Source organism: Sceloporus undulatus, chromosome 8 (genome assembly GCF_019175285.1).
Source record: "Sceloporus undulatus isolate JIND9_A2432 ecotype Alabama chromosome 8, SceUnd_v1.1, whole genome shotgun sequence".
Classification (NCBI taxonomy): Eukaryota; Metazoa; Chordata; class Lepidosauria; order Squamata; family Phrynosomatidae; genus Sceloporus; species Sceloporus undulatus.
Genome location: NC_056529.1, coordinates 26,309,413 through 26,336,300, shown reverse-complemented (window position 1 = coordinate 26,336,300; position 26,888 = coordinate 26,309,413). Strand labels below are relative to the sequence as shown.

At 41.5% G+C, this 26,888-nt stretch overlaps 1 protein-coding gene across 3 annotated transcripts in view; it reads left to right on the top strand.

Annotated features, from left to right (window-relative positions):
* The window catches only part of MAD1L1 (mitotic arrest deficient 1 like 1), a 344,649-nt gene that overhangs the window by 98,552 nt on the left and 219,209 nt on the right, over window positions 1–26,888 (top strand). For all 3 annotated transcript variants that reach the window (XM_042437442.1, XM_042437440.1, XM_042437441.1), the window contains one exon: window positions 8,338–8,478. In XM_042437442.1, coding sequence (XP_042293376.1) covers window positions 8,338–8,478 — 141 coding nt within the window. The remainder of the gene's footprint in view (window positions 1–8,337; window positions 8,479–26,888) is intronic.

Sequence of the window (26,888 nt, the reverse complement as noted above, 5' to 3'; positions counted from 1 at the left end):
TATCCGGCTTGAGTCGAAATACTTACTGTTATGAAGTGACAGACAGAGGCTGGTCTTAGAAGGGGAATGTTTAAGACCAAGTGCCTTTGAGCTTAAAACAAATCAGCAACTCTTCCTACTCCAAACAGTGGTCATACGAGTTGAATGCCATTATTTCATGCATGTGATGGTGCTGACTTCGCACTATTCATTTTAGAGTCTAACTGGGCAGTCAAGCAGATGGTTGCTTTCTGTACTGTTTAGACTTGTCACATTTGGGGCCGGAGGGGGAGTCCCTAGCTTGCGCAGCCCATTTAGTGAGAAAATGAATATGTACAAAATGCAAAACGTTTCTCGCAGTGACAGGATGAGATTCTGTAGACATTCTTAGCTGCATTCAGTGCCTCACTCTCTGAATTTGTTCAGACACCATAGTCCCTCCACCCTTTTCTCAAGAATATACTAGGGTAGACATATGTGATATATGCCCTATATCCCTAGCTCTTACTATGTACACATTGAAGAGAGGAGGGAAAAAAGATCCAGATTTTTCAGGGTAATGACATGAGAGCCATCTGAGAGACATGCGTGGGGACCTGGCTTCTGCAGTTTACAAGTCCACTGGATGGGAATTTTGAGTGACTATGATTTGGCATGCCATCAGACACAAAGGTTTAGTATATTTGATCTGTGTCAAATCACAAGTAATGGAGCAGATGGTAGGGAGCTTGTGTCCTGGGACACGGAGACTTTGGCGCAGTCAAAGAGCAAAGGGACTGCCCCCTCCTCCAAGTCTGGCTTTGTTCTTATTATTATCCAAGATCCCTGTTCTGAAAATTGTACGTATTAATAAATTAGGCAAAGAATACTGTGCTGAGCCTGTATTTTTTCCCCTTTGCTAACTAATTCCTTGTAGAGTCGCTGCTGGCAGCCCTGTTTTCTGTTTTTTAGGGATGGGTTATCAATAATGCAGTTATTTTATGTGGTGTCTGTGCATTAACGCACATAGATTATGCAACTGCTCAGGGTCACTTATAAGAAACCATTTATAGTTAAAGGTGCGGTTTGATGTGCTTCTTATACTTTCTAATTTCATGCTCAAGAGTGTGTAAAGGTTTTGCTTTTCTGGTCATTTCAGGGGATGCTTTTAACTGCAGTTTATGTGTCTCTGGCGGTGGGATGAGTAGGGTCTTGAGGGGAAATCTCTCTGCAGATGCCAGCCACAGATGCCGGCGAAACGTCAGGAAGAAACTCTTCTAGAACATGGCCACATAGCCCCAAAAACCCACAAAAAACTATGGGATTCCCTAGTGTTTACTTTAAATTCGTGGTTTATTCCATTCCTGAAATGTTTGACCAGCAATGGACAACTTTATTCAGAACAGCTCTTTGTCTGTAGTCCTAAAATTGCAGTGAAATAGTTTGTTGGAAGTCAAGAGGATTGGTTTGGAAAATAAATGATTTGAGCCTTGACATACACACATATCTCTGCACATCCCTAGTTGCGGATCCTTTTTGCATCTCACTGAACTACTAAGGTGCAGCTGGATCGAGGGTTCAAGGGGAATGGAGCCAACCTTTTCTTCTCTGGTAATAGGACAGGAATGCTCTCTTTGCTACAGTATTTATTTCATTGTAGGGTATTAATGAGGGTAGGAGGATTGGTCTCTCGGCTGGTTGCTTCTGTTGAATCATTATCCCTCTCTGGTTTGTTGGCTACAGAGAAAAACAGGGTGTTAAATCATGCAGATTGCTCTGTTTTACTTTTTCCAGAAGTAAACTTTGAAAGTCTTGATTGTTAATTTAGAACCTGTTCATTTATCCCTATATGGCTGTGAAGCAGATGTTTTGCCATTGGCAAATTTTCTGTTCCCACGTGCCATTGCATGAATCCTGTTTATGTCTTGGCTTCTGTGATGTGTATCCCCCAATCACAAGAAACAAAAACAAGCACACAACCCCCCCAACCTTGAAGTGGCCCCTTCCCATATATTGACTATTTTGGCAGTCCTCTTACCATTTGCTCTTCAGTTGCAACAGGCTGTCTTAATTTAATTCTGACTCTTGTCCCTCAGTTGCAAATTTGGTCATAAAATTACTATGATTATTATTTAATAAATCATGAATCATAAAATGATTACGGTTATTATTTAATAATAGACGATTTAAAAATGGGCCGCTAATGTCCCTGCGTTATATTGGGAGCAATGGGGGAGAACAAATTATGGATCTTCTCCTTTATGCTATCGGTGGGTTCATTGCATAGCAAAACTTTTGTCAGTCCAGGCAGGGCTGCCATTTCTTATTCTTAGGATATATAATAGCAGCTACTAAAAGAGAGCTGTGAATTTGGAGAGGGTTTACTATCTCTACATCAAAATAACTATAGCAGCCATCTTGCAAACAACAAGTTACACATTCAGTGGGGAGGGTGAAGAGTTTATGTTTTTTGGCATGCATAATTAGCGCTGCAGCCAATTCAAATTGTTTAAAACAATGGTGCTTCTGAGTTATTGGTTTGAGAAGGGAGTGAAGGAGAAGGCCCACTTCCTAAATTGGAATTCTTAGGTTCACTGCATCCTCGGATTGAAATTAATGATTTTGCGCGGGCTGAAATATGCTCCACGATAGTATAACTTGCCCTGAAACTGCAGAAGAAAATTACGTTGTGAAACAAATGTGAAGGGTGCGCAACAAAATACCATCCCGATCTCCGGGAAAGCGTGGACTTTGTCTTCATTTTCTGCATCCTTCATTTTCTTGGATAAAGCCTTTTTGTAATTTTAACGTTAACAGCGTTAATACTGACTTGGAGAACTTTATGAACTATTGGGCTTGGCATTAAGGGGGTTCCTGTTGTAAAATGAAGTATCAAATTTGTTTTCAGAATGCCTACGTCTCTTGGAAATGAAGTTGTATTGCAAAATAAACACAGTGAGCCACTGGGCAGCATTTATCTTGTTTTACCTTCTTGGGCTGCTTCCAGCTAAATGCTTTTAGAGGAGAGTAGCGGGGGAGGCAGAGGCATGGCTGAGACACTCTGCAGGGAGCGGCGATAGTGATGATCTTCATGATGACCATTATTTAGGATTCAAATCTTCACTCGGCACTGGAAACCCACTGGGTGATTTTCGACAAGTCACACTCTCTCAGCCTCGGAGAAAGGCAATGGCAAACTGCCTCTGCACAAATCTTGCCACAAAAACTCAGTGATAGGTTCACCTTAGGATTGCCATAAGTCAGAAACTACCGTATATACGCAACTATAAGTCGACCTCATGGTTAAGTCGAGGGCAGTTTTGGGGCCAAAATTATGGATTTTGATTTGACCCGTGGATAAGTTGAGGGTAAAACTTAGGGGCATGTAATGAAGGATGTAAAGGACAAAGCAAAGGAAAACAGTATAAAAAAACCTACAGACATAACTATTTGTGCTTATAGTAAAGGCTGGATGGATGAGAGTGTAGAAGACTCACAGCTTGGTGCTGACTGGTATACAGATTCTTCAGCTTTTCCATGTTCAAAAGATACACTCTGTGCATTCCACAAAGTACAATCCTTTAGCCACAGAAATGGGAAAACATGTTGTGTCCTGGTACACATAGGGCTCTGTAGAGGAAATGAATGATTCCTTATGCAAGATCCCTGCGGTTGTCTTTTGGGGCCGGAATCTGTTAAGGCAAGGATATTTTCCATCAGAATACATCGCAGATCTTATCAAAGTTTAACATGTCTTTGGGACAATTGTGTCCTGCCAAAATGTTAACAGGTGTGTCAGCCTCAGGGGTTCACTTCCATCCTCTTGGTTTCCTTAAGGAAAATCAAACTTTTGGCTTAAAACCCCTTTTATCTCCACCTTGGGGAGTTTGCTCCATGCTGGATCCCAAAATTGCCACTCCGACGATTTGGAGCCAGCTCTGCCATATGGCAGATTCTTCCCCCCAACATTCAGCTTCTGTGAAAGTTTGTTAGAAAGCATTAAATATGCATACATTTCTGTAAATTGCAGCGTAGGAATTATGACAACAGGGCAAAAGATAGCTATTTTCATAAATAAGGATAATACATGATGAATTAAATTGCAAGCGTAGGTTTTACTGTATATGTGTTTTTGGGTATGTGCGTTGGGCAGAAAAGCCCACAGACATCTTATTTTCTGGCAGGCCTCTGGTTCAATGAAGCCCTGATAGCAACTGCAAAGGTGGCAGACCTATTTTGTATTAGTCCTGGAATGCCAATTGAAGAGTGCAGTCTTGGGGGCACCCAGGGCAGTTGAATTTCACAATTTCAACTTTGTCTGCTGCTTGAAGGCAACTGCAAGTATTCATTATTGATTCACCTAATGAGATGCATGGTGCCGGTGCTCCTTCAGCTGTACTCTGGGGTAAAGAAAGAGGAGAGACGCCTTGAAAGAAGGTTGAGAGGCTTATTGGTTTTGCCTGTTGCTAACCTTTGCAAATGGCCGAAGTGCGGCATTTTATCCCGAGTCTAGATTCAGAAAATGTACATTTTAAAAGCCTTCCCAGTGTGATATGAGACTGCCTAATTCTTGCTTGAAACCTTGTCTGATTAAGAACTTTATCATTTAAATGTTGGGGATCATTACACAAGTACTGGAATTTTGCATTTTGAATATAGACAGCCAGCTACTCTCAATCGATGACCCGTCTCAGCACTCCTTCGGGTAGAAATACTCTGAAGCTTAGCAACAGAACAGACTTGTACAATGTAAACAGAACCTACATATATAGCTAAGCAGGCAGTCAACACGAGATATGAGATGAAAATTGCTGCTCTTTTACAGCCAGAGAAATGGTTGCATGGATAGAATTGGTCCAACCACTTCCCAGGCTAAACAGTAGCTGAAGCCCATTATTTCTCTGTGATTGTGAAATTGCTTTTTAGATGTGAAGTCAAAGGCTTTCATGGCCGGCATCCATAGTTTTTTGTGGGTTTTTCAGGTTATGTGACCATGTTCTAGAAAGGTTTCGCCAGCATCGGTGGCTTGCATCTTCAGAGATGCTTTTTAGACATTTCAGTTCCCAGTTCCTGTTAGCTTGCTTTTGCTCAGGTTCAGTCTTGTATAGGTAGAAACGTATTATCCTTTGTGGTCTTTTTGAGACACAGAGATGGGTCTTCCTACGCCTGAACATAATTTTTGGAAGCTCCTGGAGCTTATTAGCTTATTAGGTGCTTATTAGGTGCTCTACAGTCTGTACCATTTTCCTCCCAACTCACCTCAGTACCTTTTTGTCCACTTCACCGTTTTGATCCATAGTCAGATCTAAGACTATAGATGAAGTTAAATAAATAGCTCCTCTTGTCTTTTGGGGTGTCGGGACAAATTGCAGTTTTCAAAAGTGGTTTTACAATTGAACATGGAATCTGGGCACTTTAGTTTTCCCGTTGAAAATGGCTCATTTTGGGGGGCTCATTGGACTTGGTAATCTAAAAGGTGTTTGCGTGCAGGAAAGTACTTTCTTGATTTCTTACAAATGAAGCAATCTATTAATATTCTCCTTAAATCACTGTTAATGAAGCAAACGGCAAGTTTAATGCCAGGAGCGGGGCTGCTTCCAGACTGTGAAAGAAAGGCTGGGTGGAAAATAACATCATGACGGCACTTTCCGAAGCAGCGCTTTAAGGCTTCTGCCTATTGCTGAAGCCAGAGAGCCAGTGAGCTATGTGTTTGTTTTTGGATTAATAGTTGAAGTTCATTCATGTGGAAATAAAGCAGATTTAACTGTGACTAGAATTTGTCATTAAAAACTCATTATGAAAGCCAACCAGCGTAGTTCCTCCTTCTCTTACCGCTAATGACAAAACAATCTCCCCTTCTTTAAAAAAGAAGGAAGGAAAGAGACAGAAAAAAAGGAGAAAAACACTATATTTTCACTTGGAAAATGATGCAGAAGACATAATATAATGAAACCGTGGTGAAGTGAGTCAGTTTGGAGATTTATTGATCAATAAAGTAGACAATTACAGCTTGTTTATAAAAGGAAAAGTCCCTCTTTGGCCCTGCGAGCAACACTGAGCCGCTAATAATGAAAACGCTCGCCTCTAGCTTGAAACCATAAAAGTCAATAGGAAGATATAGGATTTCAATAAAATTATGACACTAGATAAACTTTACCCCAGGAACAAGTTTTCCCCAGATATCTGATTGACTTTAGTTAGATTTGTAACTTTAATTTTGTTTCCATTGATTTTTGTGTGTGTGTATTTTACAACTAATTAGAAACTCACTGTCAGATAACACACGGCTTGGAAAGGTTGAAATGTACATCCTAGAGAAGGAAGGAGCAACATGCAAGAGAGATTTAGAGGACTGTATGGCTAGATGTCAGATTGTTTAGCCTTTATATTTTCCTATTACAGGTTTTCCTAATCAGAGTGCCCATGTTTTCTTCAAGGAAAAGGTGGAGAATAGCCTAGAAGTTGCTAGTATGTCACCGAAAGAAGATATTAGTGTTGTTCTGAGTAGTTGCTGCAAGAAAGCAACAGTTGATTGCTCAGTCGAGAGTGTATTGGTGATTTTTTTGGAAAATGGGGGGTTGCAACACTGTTTAACATGGTGATGCTCCTACATAAGTGTCAAAGATGTAGTAGACAGCAACAATGCCTTACATCAGTTGCTGGACCTTTTATGTGTTTGGCATCTTTAAAGTAGAGGTTCCCCCAAAGGTCTTTGGAGGAGCTCTCAATCAGTGGCTGATTTCTGATAGCCGCAAGAGAAAGACGTACCTCCTGAAAATATCCTTGAAGCCTGCAGCTTGAGATTAAATTATAGAGATTGGAGGTGTGAAGTTTCTACACATGGTAGGCCATGTTGACCCATTGGACCCTTTGATGGCTTAATTTGTATGAACACTTTGGAAGCAAAAGGAGGAGGTAGTAGTGGCAGTTCTCCTTGTCCGACAGTCATCTGCCTTCCCTGCTCCCCTTCATTAACTCTCTTTCTCTAGCCTGAAGCGGTCCTTTGGTTTCTCATGATGAGCCATCACCAGCCTCTCCTGTTTGACCTTTCACTTCCAAAAGTGTTTTGAACACATCCGTAACATTTCCAACAGGTATTCCCACCTTCCCTTTCACACCACCTTGAGTTTATATGCTCCTTTTTAGCTCTTTCGATTAAGCATTTGACATTTTGACAGCTGCGTTGGAGACAGCTCCCTGAGCCTAGATATGCTGGGGCATGGATTTCTACTCTTTCTGAAATGCAACTTTTTTCACTGGCTGGAGAAGTGGGGAAGAGGTGTCATCTACTTCTGAGATCCTAAATAAATGAGTAGCTCCTCCTGACTGGCTTTTTTCCCTGGAGAGGAAACTTATAGGAGAAGCATTTCAGGGCTGTTAAGCTGGCAAAGAGAAGCAGGTTTATCTCAATAATTCGTGGGGTACTATTGAGAAGAGAGACTTGAGATCACAAAGAATCCTTCTTGGAGTTTGACAGTTTACAGAGAGGGAGCTTTCACTGTCCAATCTGCAGAGGTTTTGGCAAGGGCTCTGGATTATCCAAACTGGTATTACTTCTCTTTATATTATACACTGCATAGGAACATCTGTAGAGTGCGCCAGCCATGAAGGAAATCAGAGCGATTGCCTCAAAAAGTGAAATGGAAGATTGTTGTGAACATGGCTCACAGTTCACTACTGTATTGGCTTAATTTCTCATCCCTTCAGGTCAATTCCCTAAGGAGAGAATTGATGTAAAGTGGGTGCCATTTGAATTTTCCTTCTCAAGCACTAACATGTTAGGCCAGCCATGAGCATCTGTATCCAGAAGTTTCCTTAGATCATGATCTGCTAGTACTAAATAGTTGAGAAGCAGTGTAGTGTAGTGGTTAAGAGTTTTGGATTAGTAGACTGTGTAGTAGACCATCTAAATGCTGTTTGATGTGTTAAGCATTGCATCTGTGTTAGTACATAGTAGAATCTGTGCCGATGCTCATTTTTAGCTCCTGTCTTCCAAGTTGCTGCTTTTTTGTATTCAACTGGTATTCAAAATACCAAAGATGCCATTTCTCTTGGTGCTATTTTTATTTTTATTCCTTTTGCTGTGCGTTTGTAATGTGGCAAAGGAGGCAGCGCATATGAATCTTCCTCGGGAGCAGCATATATTTCTAATCAAGAGTTTATTTGAAGACAGTGTATTTCCCATTCCAATATTTCTGCTTAATTATAATTGTCAACAGTGGTGTCAGAGACGTGGAGACGGGACTCTACTGCAGGAAAACAGCCTTATCTCACAGAGGAAAAAGATGAAAATGCTTCTTGATGCCAACTAGAACATGCAGCCTGCCTGTGTTTATTCAAAAGCTAATGATCCTTGTTTTCCTTGCTTCATTTCAACAGGCACGGGATGGAATGAGAGCAATCCTGGAGTCCTATGATAGTGAGCTGAACCCATCGGAGCACTCTCCACAGCTGAGCTTCCGGGTTCGGGAGGCTGAGGAAATGGTGCAGAAAGTAGAAGCGCACTGTACAGAAATAGAGGTAATGGGGAATCACCATGTACATTGTGTGGCTCTAATCTCCGTAAGAGAGACTAAACAGTTGCAAGGGGAAGATCTGTCATGTCCTATCTCATCTCTGGTTGGTGCTTTGAGGAGATGGAAATCTGGGTTGTCTTACCATAATAAGCCACATTTGTGTTACCCATGGTTTGTTGCTTGAGCCACAAGGTGACCAAACGGTGGCTTGTCTTCCTGCAAGTCTGGTTCATCGGTAGTTTGCACGAGAAACAAACTATAGATGAACCTTTTGGCAGTTCCTGTTCTAGGATGAGTAATAAACAACGGACAAGCCATCTGTAGCTGCAGATGTTATAAACTGTTGTCTAAAAAGCCAGAGCTGGTCAGCTAGCAACAAACTGTTGCTTGTAATTGAGGTTTGTGGCTAGTCAACAAACCATGGCTTGTTAACAGAACCATGGTCACATATAACAGCAAGCCAGATTTCAGAAGTCCATATCTTGGTGAGTTCTGACATGTAAAGATGGTCCTGCAATGCAAACGTAGTGCTTGCCCAGCATTGGTTTTGCTTTATCACATTTTTCTCCCGGTGTGAGATGGCTTCTGTAGGGAAGTAGGAGATGAAAAGCTTACCTGGGATATAATGGATGGGATTTTGAACCTGGCATTTTACAGATTCATTCCCTCATCTGTAAATAGAAATAAGAGTGACCTACCTTATATGGTGGCTGTGAGGTGAGTAAGTGGCTGTAATGGCTGTAGGGCTCCTTCTCAGCCTCTGAATATCAGATATCCTTCTTCTGGACCTCCTAGAGAAACCTGCTTGGATCCTGTATGAATCAAAAGGCTAGGACCATTGGCCCTTTGATCTAATCCCAATCAGGCCTTATATCCCAATTGATAAAAAATATAGAATACTTAAAGGTGGTAAATCACCTTTTGGGTTGAAATCTACCCATGTGGGCTTGCTTATTCTGCAGTCATGAGATTACAAAGGATCTGTTTTGAATGGAAGCAAATTACTCAACTTCTAGTGGAAAAAATAAATAGGTACAGCATCCGCTTTACTTCGGAGTTCATCTTCTTAAGTAACTTGCCATAGTCTCCCCTTTGCGGCTTGATTCCTTTTTCAAAAAATATTCTCCTACTGCTTTTCTTATTAAGATGTCTTACATATTTCTATTCATTCAATCTCAATATAGCTTTTCCGTTCTTAGCCTCCCCCCGCCCTGGCCCCCAGTTTCACATCTTGATGTTCATGGGGCAGAAAAGTCTTTATTTTAATTTGTTCTTCCTTGTTCTATAACAAAATCCTCTCTTGCCTCCTCCAAAGGGAGGATGTGGAGGAAGTTTTGACAAATAAATCATTTCTTTTTTAAAATCCCTTGCGTTCCAGAGCTGTTCTCTCTTAACAGAACAATATTGGAAAATAATGAGCTTCTGCAGGTTTCACTGACACATTGCAAGAGAGAGAATGGAAGAGTGACTAATGGAGGCCTGGGATTTTGTCCCCCAAAATCCAGCGGCCGGAAAACTATAGTTTGCCTATAGGGTGTGCTCTAGGACAGATAACAGGAGTGTCATACGTCTAGTTTTCACAAATGTCTCCATTTGCTCTCTGAAATCAAAAACTTTTCTTTTTCTTGAGCAGACTTTTCATGCAGCATGACTACTGCCTTCCATACATCTCTATCTTCTTTTTCATACCTTTCTTAATTTACATGACAATAAAGCTAAAACGTCATTTTTCTCGTGGTTTGTTTCTTTTCCCTTCCTGCGTTGACACAGGTTGTAGTCTGCGTTGTAACCCACTCCCTCCTCTTTCTTCAGCTTTATTCCTTTCTCCACTAGAGAGCCCTTTAATTTCTACCTTGGATAGCCTGCTCAACTTTGAAGTGCGAGATGGTAACAAGCGTCTGGTGAAGAAGGCACTTTGGGTCAAAGTTACTCTGTTCGTTTCTTAAAATTAGTTGCCATTTTAATTAAGACAACAGATAAAAGTTTTTGAGGACATGATTTTAGGAAAGAGAGCTAGTCTTTCAAAACAGTTTGAGCCGTTAACTCAGTAATCAAAGGTGAGAGGTTTACGATCCAGTTATACAGTGTTTCATACACAATAAATATGGACATAACTACTGGCAAGAGCTTGCTTTGCGTGCTCTGCTTTTGCAGAGTGTTTTCTATTCCCTTCCGACTAATCATAGGGAGAGTAGAGTCCTGGTTAAGTTTCTATTTCTCCTTAATGAGAACGTTGCCATGCCAAACCTTTGACCCTCTTGTGAGCTCACTCCCTTATTTAATTGTCAGATTCCTGAATTGAAAAATGTGATAATCTTGCCTAGAACATATTTCTGTGAACATACCCCCCCCAAAAAAAATCCTTTAGAAGAAAAGGAGAACGATTTTACAACTCCAAAACCAAAACACAAGATGTTTGAAATTGCAGTTCCTTCAGACTTCTTCCCCTCTCCCCATAACATGACAAGATATCCCCTCTTTAGATCTGTGTTGGGGAAGCTTGCCTCCCTGGATGTTGCTTGAAGCACAACTCCCACCATCCTTGATAACTGGTTATACTGGTTGGGAATGTTGGGAATTGGAATCCATCAACATTTGGCAATCTCTTTAGGGTGAGTTCTCTAAAGAAAGTAGATGAAACTAAGTGGGTAGTGATAGTGCTAGCACAAGGATGGTTTACTTTGTCCTGGTTTGCACAGTCCCAGGTCTAGGCACTTGGTTTCCATGATAGTGCAAGCTGCTTCCTTGCCTCCCAGCGGCAGGCATCTCTCTGAAAATCTGTTTGTGTAAAGTCCCAGTTTATAGGATTCTTCCATCCTGCCAAAGCAGTGGCAAACCATAGGGCTTTATTCTCTATGCTTTCCCTCTGAACCTGATCCATGCTAGATGTTTCCCTCACAGTGGAGCTCTTGTGCTGCTGCTCTGTGACACAGATTTGAGCCCTGGCGTCATAGGATACAGAAGCCACTTTTCAAGGGCTATTCCATGGCCAGCCAAGCTACTTGTGTGTGTTTTAATGCCTCTCCTCTGCTCCTGGGACACTCTGCAAATGCAGCATTGTCCCTTGACCTGCATTTGACATTTGTTTTGTGGGGGAGTGGATGTTCAAGTTGGTTTTGAAAAGGTTAACACCAGTAGTGCATCTTCATAAATGTAAGCCCATTAACAATAGTTTCATTACAACACATTTGGCTCAGCATGAAACATTAATGAAGAGAGGTGTACAGAGGAGACACATGCTGACACTTTCAGTAGTCCGCAGCATTTTTTTACACACTGAGATTTATGTTGTGTAGGAGCTCCATGTGCTTTAATCGGTTAGTTATGAGCCTAGCGGTTTCCAGGCATCAAATGCCATATGTTCTAGTTTTGTTCTCCCCAGAGATTATTGGTGGTGCGATGGGGGAGGGATTGATCCTGCCCTTGTGGCCTGAAAATTCATTGGCCTTGCATTCTCACCATTTTTTCAGCCCTTGATGGTGGTTCTGGCATCTGGGCATTTGGCAAAATAACCATAAAATAGATGCCTGCAATGTGTTAAGCCACCCCTGTTCCTCTTTATAATTTACATCTGAATGTGGTGGCATTTATTTGGGCAGTCAGCAGCTTCTCCTGATGTCTCCCTGTCAGTCAGTGCTGAATATCTTCCTTGAACTGTGTTTCTCACCCCCCTCCTTTGCTTTTGTTTTTTCCTTCCCAGGCAAGTCTTTGTATAAGTCAAATCTCAAATGCAGTGTGGAGTCTCTCCTGGGGATGCTCTGTGTAAACCGCAACCAAGGATTTATGTGTGTGTCCTTCTGCTTGAGCAACCTCTGACTAGCTTGTTTTGTCAGTAAAGGAGAAATGAATTGTATGTGTTTTCCCAGTACCTCTTCCCCAGTCTCTGAAGACATACGGTTTGGGCTGTTCAGTTCTTGTTCACATATCCCTCTGAATTATACCTGGCAGTGGTGGTCTGTTGGCTTGCAGATGTTATGTGCTAGTTTCCAGTAGTCTGTCAGATGCCCACATCTGAGTGCTAGCAAGCCCCTTCTCAGCTCCTGGGGCTGGACAAACAGCAAATACCTGCGGTAGAAAGCAATGTGTGTTGGCAGCCAGGTAAACCATGCAAAAGTGTGGATGGATAGCATGCCAGTTTCCCCAGGGATGAGTTGCCGAACAGAATTCAGCAGACCTTGGAAAGGCTTGGAGCTAATCTGTCACTTTTGAATGTAAAATATACAATCTGCTCGCTGACTTACCTTGCAAATGTTGTCATTAGCATCATTAGTTAGTATTTAGCGTTTAATAGATTTTATATTCTGTTCTTACTCTGCTAGAGCAAGCAGTGGCTTATGTGAATCAAAACCAAATGCAGCACTTACAAAATAACTTAGTGGAAACAGGACAAATAACACAATCAAGTTTACAGCAGTTGAAATGCAGCAGCTCAAATTGCACATTAAATTCCTGTGCAAATAAAAACACTGTTTTGTTTTGTTTTGTTCCAAAGAACAGTGAAGAATATGCCAGGTGAATCTCTGTCTCAAGAGATGTGGGTCTGTTTTCTTGCCTCAGGATCATGAATAATGATAAGCCAGGACCTCTGGAATAGAGCTTAAAGTCTGGGCAGGTCTAAGTGGTATCTAGCAAGTAGCACCATGGAGGCTGGCTTGCCAAGATTTGCCAATATCAACATCTATTAGTAATCTTACAAAGGTAAAGTTAGCATCTTACTTTAAACCAGATGAAAACCTTCCTCAGATCCATAAGGTCTTGTAGCAACAACAACAACTACTACTACAACAATAATAGATTTCAATAGGATTCTTTTTTTACATGCAGGGCTACCGGTTCATGGCCCATTGCATTTGACACGATCTGTTATTGTTCTTGGTGCACAGAAAATGATGTGCGATGGTCAGGAGTGGTTCCTGATAGATTCCCCTATTGCTACTTAATTGTTTTGTGTTTGCGAACAGAGCTTTGAACGGATGATGGTTTTTTATTGACCTTTCTTTCTATCTCAGGGATGCTTTTTGTTGGTTTGGCTTTTAAAACCTTTCTCTTCTCTCCCCGTCTTGCCCCCAGTTCCAGTCATCTTAATGCACTGTCTTCTCTGTGACAACCATCACTGACAGCTATAGTGGGGCCTCATCCATTCTCTCCTCCCAAAATACAAGCCTGATCCCAGGAGAGGCCCTGCCATTCCAAAATGGTTAGTATTGTGTCTGCTTGCCTTGTGGTAGACAACAAACACCCTCAAAACTGGAAGCAGCGTACCTTTTTCTGAGTTCTGTCAGAATTCTTTCTTTGCTTCATATACTTTCAGAACTAGTCTTCTTCAAAGCAATCAAACTCCTTGCCTTTGTGGCTAGGGTTTGGCAGATGTTTGCCTATGACTGGCGTCTCTGCTTTTTTATATTTGTCCTTTGCAGCAATATGGAAGAATAAGCTGTGTATCTATTCTCTCCCTTTTTGTCCTGTTAAACCTCGTCTGTGTGGCTGCTGTTTAGCAAAGATAGATTTACTCAGGATGTGTGTGCATTCCTTTCTGCAGATGTACTGCAAAGAGTAATGGATGCATTTGTACTCTGCATCACACACTTTTCCTAGCAAACTCTCCTTTTACCCTTGGAAGGGGAGAGTCAGAAAGTGACCATAAGGCACTAAATGAGGTGGAAGAAAACAGTTTGCTTAGACATATAGAACATGTTGCAGTTCCTATTGAGTTCAAGTTAAATTATACATGGACAAAACATCCTGAGCTGTGCTCCAAAACAGTTTGACACATTCTACTGATAACAGCTAGAGATCAAAATCAGATGAAAAGAGCTAATGCATTTTGCATAGTTAAGAAATAGTGCTTGTTCCTTATTGTATTTCTTTGCCCTTTGCTTCTCAGATGCAGCCGCTGCATGTTGTTGCAAGCATTCTGTATCAAGTTGGTTTAATTGTTTGGTTGAGGTGGAACCAGGGGCTACCAGCTTAGATTCCTCCTGGCACTGTGTTGTTAGATAATCTGTTGAATTCAATCTGCTATCAGATTCCATTCATGAACCTTGAAATGGTTAAAGAATTCCTCTTTACTCTTTGATTTTGGCTCACTTTCCTTTCCTACCCATGTTTCAGGTACAGTCATTCAGACCTCTAAGCAAGACTTTTTGCAAATGTAAATATTACTGTGTTCATAGCCTTGGGTGTCCTATTACCACAATACACCCAGGGAAAGTAAGGCTGTGTTTTTTTCCAAATGATGGTAGATGTCTTCATGTGTACTTGTACTTACGTGTGTGGGGTGTGTGTGTGTGTCCAAATCATCTTCAGAATCAGAAAGCCTGTTTGAGAAATTCCTTGAAGTACAGTACTCAAATCACTGAGAAACATAAGAGGACTTGATGGTTCTGCAGAGAGTTAAACTGACTGAAGTTGTGCCATAAAGCCAATTTAATTAAAATTGCTATAGCTTTGTATGGCAGGCAGGCTTGCAGCAGACAGTAATGTCTATAGCAAAATGTCTATTCAGACAGCTCTCTGGGAATCGCCTTGCAGGCTGATGCACAAAACCTTCTTAGTTCTTCGGAACAGGAGAACAACCTGGACTTAGAGGGAGGTTCCTTATCTTTAGGGATAGAAAACATGAATTTCTCTTTTTCCTTCAGAGCCCTCAGTGATGTCAGTTAGGGCAAAGCTGCTTCTGCTTCAAAGGTTGGCATACGTCACAGGATTTAGTTTGTGGGCTTTGCACCTGGTTCGTACCGAACCATCTGGCTAGGCTGGGCCTTCCATTGAATTAAATAATGATAAGCGGTATAGAAATGTACTTGCTATTGCTATTAAATGCCATGGGGGGCTCAATGTGGCGGAGGTGGGGAGGGACGGCAGGGAGAAATGACTGCAAAATGTCTCTTCTATTGATGGGGCAATTCTCTAAGGACACATGAACTCACACAAGTGTGCTTGCTTTGACTTCATGTTTGAGCAAGTGTTTGCTTAACAGATGCTTACATCTCCATGTAGACAGGCTACCGTATGTTTAAAGGTCTGTTAGCTGATCCTGTGCAGAGTAAACGGAAAGGTGAAGACTGGTGCAGCTGGCTTTAATCGTGGCATCGCCAACCTACGGTCCCTTGTTATCAGGATTCCAAGTCTGCTCACTTGGCTCCATCTGCCTCTGTGCCTCTCTGTTAGTCCCCCAGACCTTGTTAAATATAGATTTTGGGGGCATTTGAGTAATGTCACAATGAACCTCTCCCCAAGGCAAGGGAAAGAATTGTTACAGGGCCCAGGAATATAGAGGACGAGCAAATGAAAGAAGAACTGAATGAGCAGCAATGTAACAGTCTAGTCAGTCTGAACGCTTTGGGGAAATGGTAGATACTCTGCAAAGGTTAAATTATTTTATCTGTATTATAGCACAGTATAATATAAATACCCTGAAGGCACCAGATCCTGTCTGATTCTGGAAGCTAAGCAGGCTCAGCCCAGGTTAATACTTGGATGGGAAATGGCCAATGAGTACCAGGTGCTGTAGGCTATAGTTCAGAGAACAGGCAAAACCACGTTTCTTGCCTAAGAAAACCCTATGAAATTAATGAGGTTGTCATAAGTAGACAGGCAACTTGAAGACGTGTGCATACAGTACATGTGTGCACACGCACAGGATTTTATGATGTTGTAGTGTTATGTATTTGGCAGGATAAGACCTAACATCACCCCGTGCCAATCTGGCTCAGGAAGGTAGAATATCTCTTTCACTATCTGACGTGTCAAGGTTCTAGATATGGGTAAAGCTGGCAGAGATGGTATAGTGGTTAGAATGTGGGATGTGTCTCTGAAATCAGGGTTTGATTCCCCGCTGAGTCATGGAAACCCTCTGGGTGACCTTAGGCATGTCACACACTCTCAGCCCCAGAAAACCCCTGTGATAGGTTCACCTTAAAGTCTCCATAAGTCAGAAATGATTTGAAGGCAATATGAAGTCAAAGGCTTTCACAGCCAGCATCCATAGTTTCTTGTGGGTTTTTCGGGCTGTGTGGCCATGTTCTAGAAGAGTTTATTCCTGATGTTTCGCCGGCATCTGTGGCTGGCATCTTCAGAGAATGCTGGCATGGAAGTGAGTGGGGTATGTTGTTGAAGGCACACAACAACAACAGCACAGCAGAGATATAAGAAAGCACTAGGCCCTAAGAGATAGAGGTTGGGGCAGAATGGGGAGGCAAGTGGCGAAGGTAAAACAGAAGAGGTTCAGAAGCGACTGGCAGTCTGGGAGAGCAGAGAAGCAAAGTGAAAAGGTATGAAGCTCATTCTCTTAAATTTGTGACTGATGTTCTTCAGTGTTAGATTGCACAACGGAGTAGCATTCATGGTCCTACTGAGGGCACTTGTTGAAGAAGAAATAGGAACAGAGAGAGGAAGGAGTAAAACTTCACCTCCCTTGACATACTTCACTCTTTGATAACTGCTGATTTTTTTCCAGCTCTTACCGAAGTAGGTGGAGTTTATACATTACTCATAGCATGAAAATTATTTATACCAAACCTTTAAGGAGGTTGTTGCTATCCATGTTTTATAGCGAACCTAGAGAAACAAGGAGCATCTGCATGAAATAACTCCCAAGTCCCTGGCAGAAATGGCACTCTTAATTTAATGCTGGCACTCCTTCCCCACTTTTGTATAGCATAATCTACATGGCATTAAAACAGTGACTCATAAAATATATTTTACCTAAGAAGAGAAAGCATATCAATATGCAAAGGGATCTTGTTGCAACTCTGAAACTAACAGTATGCTGCATATTGTTATTTGGGGCTATGGTCCAAAACACACTGCAGAAGTAATCCAGTTTGAGATCACTTTTAGCTGCCCTGGCTCAATGTTAGGAAATCCTGGGGATTGTAGTTTATTGTGGCACCAGAGCTCTCTGACAGCAAAGGATAAAAATGACAGTTCTCAGGATTCCTTAGCATTGAGCCAGGGCAGTTAAACGGGTATCAAACTGGATTATTTCTGCAGTGCAGATGCGTCCTGAAAAGAATACTGTATGCAGCTTCAGAGTAATGAGATTTGCCTTGTTATTCGGGTTAAAACCCCAGCAGCAACACTTTCTGCTAATTAAAAGATTTTAAGCTGTCTTCAAAAGCACCCCATTTAAATTCAGTTTATGCTTGGGTCCAAGTGTCCATTGGTTTCACTATTCCAGATCCTGTAGCTTGCTTAGCATTTGGACTGGCGGCAAGAACGTTGCCTTGCGCAATGCTCCAGTGCGCTCTCTGGTTAATTTGCTAGCAAAGCTGCGGCTAAATGGGAATAAACAGAAAAGTGTTTTGTTTATTTCCCCAGCCCTTTAAGCTTCCCAGAAGGTTTTGTTCTCAGTGGATCCTCTTGCTGGGATTAAACGTCTTTCAGATTTGGTTGTCTTAACTGCTTTTCATATGGTTTGTCTAAAATTATATATATATATATATATACAGTATATATATATATATATATATATATATATATATATATATATATATATAGGAATGCAGTGGCGTGGCACTTCTTATCTCTTCCCGGTCCCCTGTAGGTGTCTCTTTTGAAATGTTAAATGTGCAACCTGTTTAAAATGGGCTTGTCAGCACTAAAAGTGGCTCATGTCTGTATTTGCAGAGGTGCTCTCCTCCCCCAGCCTGAGACTTCGGCTCAACTCCTTAAGTCTACCTGGCCGTGTGGAAACCAGCAGATGATAACGGAGCCTTACTTCTATAGAGGATTTAAAATTGGGTTCTTTTCCAAGGGAGGTTTGGTAGGAGGAGATAACTAATGTTCATTTGCTATTCATTCACGTTTTGTCACAAGGGGAAAAGAGACAATTTCAGTGTGGCGAGGAAGCTGAGTGTTTGATGAATGTGTTGGAGAGAGGGGTCCAGTCTGCTTCTGAAGATAGACCATTTCTTTTCCTGCAAGGGAGGCAGCAGATTTATCTCTAGTCTATGCAGGCCTTCAGTTGGTCCCCGCCAGATGGCAGCAAAGAAAGGCTTCGTAGTGACACAGCTTCCGAAATCATTCCTGTTGTAAGACACAGCAGCCTTGTTACAATGGGCAGGTATATGAGATTGCCGTTGGCTGCTGGCTGCAGACAGCTTCATAGTCAGGAGATCTTTAACCTTGCCCCCAATGCTAGTGGGTTTAAAATGTTCCTAGTCAGACTCTTCCGCCATGCCACAACTAGCATCGCCACTGCAGCTGCCTACACTTTGGGAAGGATATTTGTTTGATTCATGAAATGTGCTGACCTTTGAACATATCATGAAATAAAATAATGTGGTGCTTGTAAAACACCCTGTCCTCACACCAAGGATTGCTTCCCTGGTTTCTCTGCTTTTCCGTTCGGTTCTTGAGTTGAGAGGCTTCAGGGCGAGGTGTGGAAGATGGCCCAGAAACTTCTTAAACTGTTTATGGCCTTCTACATCAAGCACTTCTTGATGCCATTTCATTCTCGATCCTCACTGCTTTTGTTCTGTGTTTCAGCTGTGCCATGTAATGTTGCCCCTTTCCTTCACTTGCAGCAAGAAGGACTTTTCCCACCAGTCGGGTCTTCAGGTGCACCTGTAACATCCAAGATAGGGATGGCTTTCAAGACAGTCAGAAGCCACTGGTGATTGATTTCCATGGCCAGTGGCATGATCCCTGCAAGATCCTGGGCTCTAGACTAGAAAAGATGATGGCCAAGCACCAGGGGAAGGTGCTTATGGCAAAAGTGGACATGGACAATCAGACAGACCTTGGATATGAGGTTTCCGCAGTGCTCACAGTCCTAGCTATGAAGAGTGCGGTCGTGGTGAATGAGTTTATGGGGTTAAAAGATGAGGATCAGCTGGAAGCTTTCCTCAAGGAGCTTATTGGGCCCCGAACAACCAAGGAGAATGGATATGTAGAGAGAGAGATCTTGCAGCACCTTTGAGTCTAACTAAAGAAAAAAGTTGTCATTATAAGCTTTCATAGACCTCAGATGCATTAGGTGGAGAACTACAAGGAGAACTGAGTGACTTGCACCAAGGCCTCTTGCATTTCTCCCTTTAAAATTAGAATGTCTTTCCTTAGAGGGAAATGAGGGGAAATGGTGAATTATCTTGTTAGAGAAGGACTAGTGTGCCATTTTGGAAGGATTGGACAGTGCTGAAGGATGCAACAAGGAGGACATCCATTGAAAAAGAGGGATAATATGAGAATTATTTGCTAGAGACAGCAGCTAGGACATCAAGACCATCCCCGGTAAATGGACATTTGGAGTGTTTTCCATTTGGCTATGGGAAACGTCTTTGACCGCTCAGTTATGACTGTGGGTGAACATCTCACCAACTTTGAGGGTTGTTACCAAATTAAAGAAATCTCAGTTCACTAAACTGAAGCGTTTTACTTGATCAACACAGGAAATCAGCATTTTGGTAAAAGAAAGAAAAATCCCTATTTTTACATGAAGTACACACACATCACAGCGTACAGTTTCTTAGAAGCAGCCTTCCCTCCGTGGTGTTTGAGAAAGGAGAGCATCTTTCTGAATCATTTCCAAGCAGTTGCAGTAAAATGCTTTTAAAAAACTGGTTGCCTCGCTAATGATGGACACTGTTTTTGATGGCTTTTAACTAAACGTTCAGCTAGTTGTCCTGGGACTTTGAGCTTGTCACAGTGTGGGTCTGTGTCTAAGTCTACATGGGATTGTTTCTATTTATTCTGGGAAGTGGAAGGGAAGGTTCACTCATGCTCTGAAACGTGAAGAGTATGAAAGCAAAACTATTCTCTAAGGTCTTTGGCCAAACCACTAAGAAACACTAAACGGCAAATAAAAACCTATTCCATAAAAACTTAACAGGGTCTTCCTGAATTTGTCCGACTCTCTTCAGTTCTTAGGCTTCGCCACTTATCCATTTAGCTTAATCAGTGCTAAAGTCAAACAAGCTTTGGTTCTTGCAAAAGCTTTTTAGCAAACTGAAAACTTTATAGTTTGTAACACATTGGAAAATCCCTCTGCAGCTTGGCGATGGTGTTCCTCCAATGTTACTTTATACTGCTTAATAAAATGCGTAGTAGTATTTCATATTGCTGTTAGAGTGTATATACATTTGTCGTTTGGTATACTAACCCCACAATGGTTGAAAGAGTTTATGATCTCCAGAACGACTTGTGTTACAGGCGCCAAACCAAAGGGGCTAAGATTGTGCTCTTTTGGAAATAATGTTTGACAGCAATGAGGATATTACAGATTAAGAGCGATCTGCCTTAAAGTAGACTTTTTTAGCCGAGCATTGAGTGGAATTTGGACTGTCCCTTAACATTGGCCACATAACATCAAATGGAACATAACATGTAAATAGGATAAAGCACATTTAGATTTTGCTTCTTACCCAGACTGTTGGGGGCAAATTAGCTTACTTGCTAATTAGCTTACTTGCTGTTCACCGCTATGATCTTTGGAATAGCGGTATATAAATAAAACAAATTATTATTAAATTATTATTATTAAAAAAAGCATGTGGGGCTGCAATAGTGCTAGCCTTTTCCCTATGAATCATATTGGTGTGAAGAGCAGGAGGAGTATAGCATTAGAAATGCCTTTTATATTCACAATACTAGCATGATGTTTTATACATTCATCCCCACCCACCCCTCGCTGTTATTTACACCTGCGGCCATACTTGTCCATGGAGATCTTCCTTGGATGGTAAGGGCTGTGCCTTTGAACCCGGAAGTAGCCTAAATTCATACTGTCTTTCAGTACCACTCCATAGCTTCTTGATTCGTTTATTCTGTATATTGTTGCTGCTGGGCTTGATGCTAGTTTCCATTTATCTGAATGCTGAGATACTTTCCTTTGGATTCAGCAAAATGCCACCTTCTGGGATGGATCAAAGATTTAAAAAAGGCACGCTCACCCATGGCAAATTTCATCCATATTTTTTCACCTAGGCTGTGGCATTCAAATATCGAGGTGGACAACCCATGGCCCTTCAGATGTTGTTGGTTCCCAGTGCTGCTAGAAAGCCTAAACTCGCAACAGAAAAGCACATGTTAGTTATGCTTCCAAAGGTGTCTCTCTCACTGCATCATCACTTGTATCACTGGCTGTTAATACAGCTTTCAACAGGTTGGGTACTTCTTTTTAAATTTCAGGGTTTAGACGACCAAGTGACAACAAGAAGTCTAAAATTGAGGATTGAAGAAGATTTAAACCATAAAGAACCCCTTCGCTGATTTCTAAATTTGCTTGATAGAAAACCTTGCCGTCTTGCCACACTGCTCATTGTAATGGGGAACGTAACATTGGCAACTGGCTTTTCCTCTTGGTGCCTGCTGTGCCCTGAGTACATCCCTGACTGGCAGGACCTTTCTTCTAGCTGACAGATCTTTATCAGGTATGATTGTGTTGTCAGCTTCCCTGTAATTGGCGCGCAGAAAGCAGCGTGATTGAGTTTTGCCGAGCTTGCTTCAATAACATTGGAATTACATTGGCTTGATGATGATGATGTAGTCCTTTGGGGCTTTATCAGTACAGATCTAGTAGGATAGACTTGCACCCTGCTATGCAATCTCATGGAATTAGGGAGGACACAAGAAATGGAAACAGTTAGAAGGGTGGTTCTCAAACTTTATACCCTTGTGACTCCTTTTACATCTACATCTGAGCATATGATGCTTGACATCGTATATGAATAAAAATACTTTGTTCGTTTAGTGTGCATATTTTCATTCACATGTTCATGCATATTTTAATGTCTTACTTGGAGATAGCTTTCCTCATTTCTCAGGCAGAAGCTCCAAGCTCTCTCCTTGCCTTTCTTTTCACCTCCAGGACAGAAAAGGTTTGGGAAGTGGAGGAGGAGGGATCAGGACCTCCAAGTCTCACATCCTCCTTGAGCAACTTTCACACCCATCCCACAGTTTGAGAACCACTGAGCTAGGGCCATGCAGAAATGCACCACTGAGACCTGTTTCTCCTTATTTGATAATGTCACATTTTTGTACTTATTTAATCATCCGGTCTTCCTCTTAGGTTTTGAGCCTTATCCATCCTTCACCATTGTATCGTGCACAATTTGGCTGATATATTTGTCTTCTAGTGGGAAATGGCTGTACCATCTCAGTGTCAGGCTTCTCCTTCTGTGCTGTGGTTGAATGGCCTTCTGCAGTTGACTGACTTGTGCAACACTCTGTGACTCTATCCACTTGTGGGGAAGAAATCAGTAACTCTGCTTTGACATAGACTGGCTTTTGGAAAGAAAGAAGATCAATGTCTCCGTTTTACCTTTATTGGTGTGTACTAGTACCAAAGGGGTGAAATAATTTCTCTTACATTATATTTAAATTAAAGATCTGTGTGATGCTTATCACCTACTTGTACATATAAGTGTCGCAAAAGTGATGCCTCACAGGTCAGCATATGAGTTATTTTTGTACCTGAAGTACCAGAAGAGTCTAGGATTTGTGGAAATGTATCTTTATCAGATGATGTCTGAGTGTTTGTTGATGTGCCTTCAGGCCACTTGCTGACATATCCTTATGAATTTCATAGAGTTTTCCTGGGAAGGGAATATTCAGCTTGGTTTTGCCAGTCCCTTCCTCTGAAATATAGCCTACAGCACCTTTTGCTGTAAATTTTCCATTGCTGAATTTTTAGATGTAAAATCTGGCAGTTAAATGTAAGCATCCCATGATGTTGCTAATCCAAAATCTGTCTTCTCTTTTACACTGGTTCTATAGACGTCAAGTCTTGAGTCAGTTCTTCTGCAAATCAAGTTACGGGATCACAGCTTAATTTAACCTCTATTTCACAATTCATGATAGACTTTTAATATCCAAGGTACCAGGTATCATGTTATGCCAGAGAGCACCAGTTGTCAGTGTCTCTAGACAGAAAACTGGTGTCCTGCATCATAAATAGGCCTTCCATTCTTCCTTTAGATCAGTGGTTCTCAACGTATGGGTCATGATCCCTTTTGGGGTTGAATGACCCTTTCACAGGGGTCACCTGAGACCACTGGAAAACGCATATTTCTGATGGCCTTAGGAACCGAGACACGGCAGTTTTATGGTCAGGGGTCACCACAACATGTGGAACTGTATTAAAGGGTTGTGGCATTAGGAAGGTTGAGAACCACTGCTTTAGATTGTGGCTGCCTTTTTTCTATCCTTTTGCACACTCCCTTGCAACTTTCTGTTTCGAAACCCAACCTCTCCATATTAGTTTCTTCTCTTGCAGTTTCTAGTGGCTAGCCATCCAAGAAAGACTTTTTAAAATTCATCAGATTTTAAAGCTGAGCAGATTTTTTGTGTGTGGCATAACCTTTTGTTATGTATGCTCTTATGTATGTTTAGTGAGCTCCACTCTACAGAAACGTATTAAAACATGTCCGTCTTTAAGGTGCAACGTGACTCTTTATTGTTTTCCCTTTGCAGGTTTTCTTCCACTGGAGCCCACCCTCCTCTTGGCTCCTGGTACCTTTCCAGCTTACTACCACTTTAATGTGTTTGTTTCTCTCTCTTCTGTTCCCTATTTATAGACTAACTTGATTCAGTGGCAGTCAATTAGAACAGCGGTGAATCCTTTAAAAGGAGGATGCCAGGAGGGAATATATTTGTTGATTTGCTTGTTCCATGGGAGCCAGATTGATAGTTTACTTGAAACCCTTGAAGCACATTTAAAATTCTCTTGGGCTTTGTTGATTTTGCAATGCATTTTCATATATTAAAAAATAAATAAAACCAAAAAGTAAAAAAAGAAAAGGACTCTCCTTTTTTTCCTTGCTGTGCAGACTGCAAAAAATGTCAGCAATACAAGCTGGGAGATGTCATAGTTTCCCTTTAAAAACATTGAAATCAAAGAGCCTTGGTGAAACTCCGTGGCCTCTTTTCTGTTCATTTTAGATTTTTATCCCACTTTTGACCAGAGTTTTCAAGGCACTCTTAATGGCAATAAAATGTCATCCCATTTAAAAGTGTTTCAAAGTAAAATTAAAACCATGAAATAAAAAAGACTAATGAGTGGGTGCATGAGAAGTGGGAAAATACTGTAACATCCATGACCATTAACGATTGTCACGTTGACACTTCGCAAAATATAAGAGGACAAATCTGTGAGAAGCTTGTGATATAAAATTTGACAACAGATGAAGTATGGGAAGAGAAGACGTGGATAGAGAGAAACATGAAAATAACCCCCATGTATGTATGTATTAGTTAGGTTAGCTAGAGGAGGTGATGGGAGCTTTGGTGAGCAAACCCCTATGAAATTCATGGAGTCTCCATAAGGCAGCATGCAACTTGCAAGCATTGCAGATCTGCTAGAATTCACTCTAGGATCAACCCATAGGTCCTGATGAATCTTCTGCCCAGAGTTTTGGCCCAGAGCATTGTTTGAGATATGTGCCACACCAGGTACTTGGCCTAATGCTCCTCGTGTCGCCGGGGTGTGATCTTTGTCTTGTGATTTTGCCTAGGAGGAATAGACTGCTGTAGCTTGTGCTCATTTATTGCTTTCCCTGACAGCTCTGTTCCCTGGTTCATAGCCAGCCCTCTTTATATTCATTTTGGCCAAGGAACAGAGGCTCACGTTGGGTTTTTAATTGGACTTAAACGTTACCTATGTTGAGCTGGATGTATAGTTAACAGCGAGGAGCATCCTTGTTGATGTTACCTGCTACGAATGTAAATTTGCCAGCTGTGTGTGTGTAACGGGAACAATGCTTGTGCCCAGGAGGGAGTGCTTTCAGCATCAAGCTTCTCTTGTAGAGTTTCAAGGATGTACAGTAAGTCCCTTGGAGTCCATCAGCATCAGAGGTTCACTCAACTGTGACTGCAAGATGCTGTTCTAGCTGCCATGCAACTCCAACACAGTCGGCTTGGCAGAACTTCATCACTCATGTTGCCTTTTTCTGTCGAGGGAGCTGCAACTTGGCAGTTTTGCTTGGCAGCATGTTACCTCCCCAGAGGCTACAACACCATGGGCTTGGAAGAGGGGCACCGTACGATTTATGTGCTGGGAAGGAACAGTCAGTGCAAAACACAGCATTCCCAAAGGACCCTCGCTGGTATTTTTGATCTTTGTATTTTGTCTTCCATGTAGCCAAGGCTTTTGAAGGGAAATAAAGAGGAAGAAAGGCCATGGCAAACCTCCTCTGAACAAATCTTGCCAAGAAAATCTCATGATAGAGTTGCCTTAGGGTCACCATAAGTTGGAAACCGCTTGAAGGCACACAACAACAACAACAACAACAACTGAACTTGCTATTACTGCTCCTTTCATTTTTCCATTGACATCCAAAGTATATGATCAAGGTCATTAGTTGTGCATTATATGCTACATATATACAGAGCTTAAGGCAGCATTTCTCAATCTGGTATTCTGCAAATGCTTTAGACTTCATCCTTACTGTTTGCCATGATGGCTGGGGTTGATGGGAGCTGTGCCAACTTGGAGAAGGCTAAGCTTAAGCTTAAAGTGGAGCCTGGAGTTAATTCAATCAAAATCTCTTGTGTGGGTATATTGATAGATACAGCATCTTTGAAATTAGATGGACTAGGACTCCAGTAAAGGCCAGAATCTAGCAGGGTTCAAATAGGTGGAAGAGTTAAACTGTACAGCTAGGATCCAGTGATATGCATCTGTGGGATCTTCCTACTTTTGCCAGAATTGAAGATCTCCCTTTCTCTTGGAGCCCTTTCTGTTCTCCTGAAAACATGCTTTGAGGGGCAAGAAAATCACAGAGGATTGTAGTGCAAGGGAAAGAAAGTCACAGTTCCACTAGAGTTGAATACTAAAGTACTCTCTTGCATCTTGTCTTTTACTGAAGCTCTCTGAGCAGCAAATTGAAATACTGTGTTCATGCTTCTGCAACTCAGTTTGATTTCTGTGGCATTCATGTACAGTATAAACTTTCAAAATGTAGTGACTGCAGTGATTTCTCTCTGTGTCTGTCTCCGTTTGGAAACCTCTGTATAAATTATTGCAAGGAGGTCAACATTCCTGATCCCTGGCATGTTATCACAGCTACTCTCTCTCTCTCCCACAAGGCCTTTGAAAAATACTTGCAATAATTATTTAGATAAAAATCTCCCTCCTTTCTTCTCGCTTGGTCTGCTTTCTGGAAAGCCCTCTTGGGATCCTTAAGCAAAATCAAACTGGGTTTCTCAGTCAAGGCTCCCTGGAAGCTCAAGGTTTCAGGAGAGGTTGTTAAAGGTTGTTAAAGAGATCCTGACTGAAAAAGAAATTAAGCTTTGTTATCATTATTATTATTGAGCTGTAGATATAATACTTTTTATCCAGGGGTTTCCTGAGACATGAAAATTATTTTAAGGGTTCCTCCAGGGTTAAAAGGCCAAGAAAGGCTGGTAGAGAATATAATAATAATAATAATAATAATAATAATAATAATAATAATAATAATAATAATAATAATA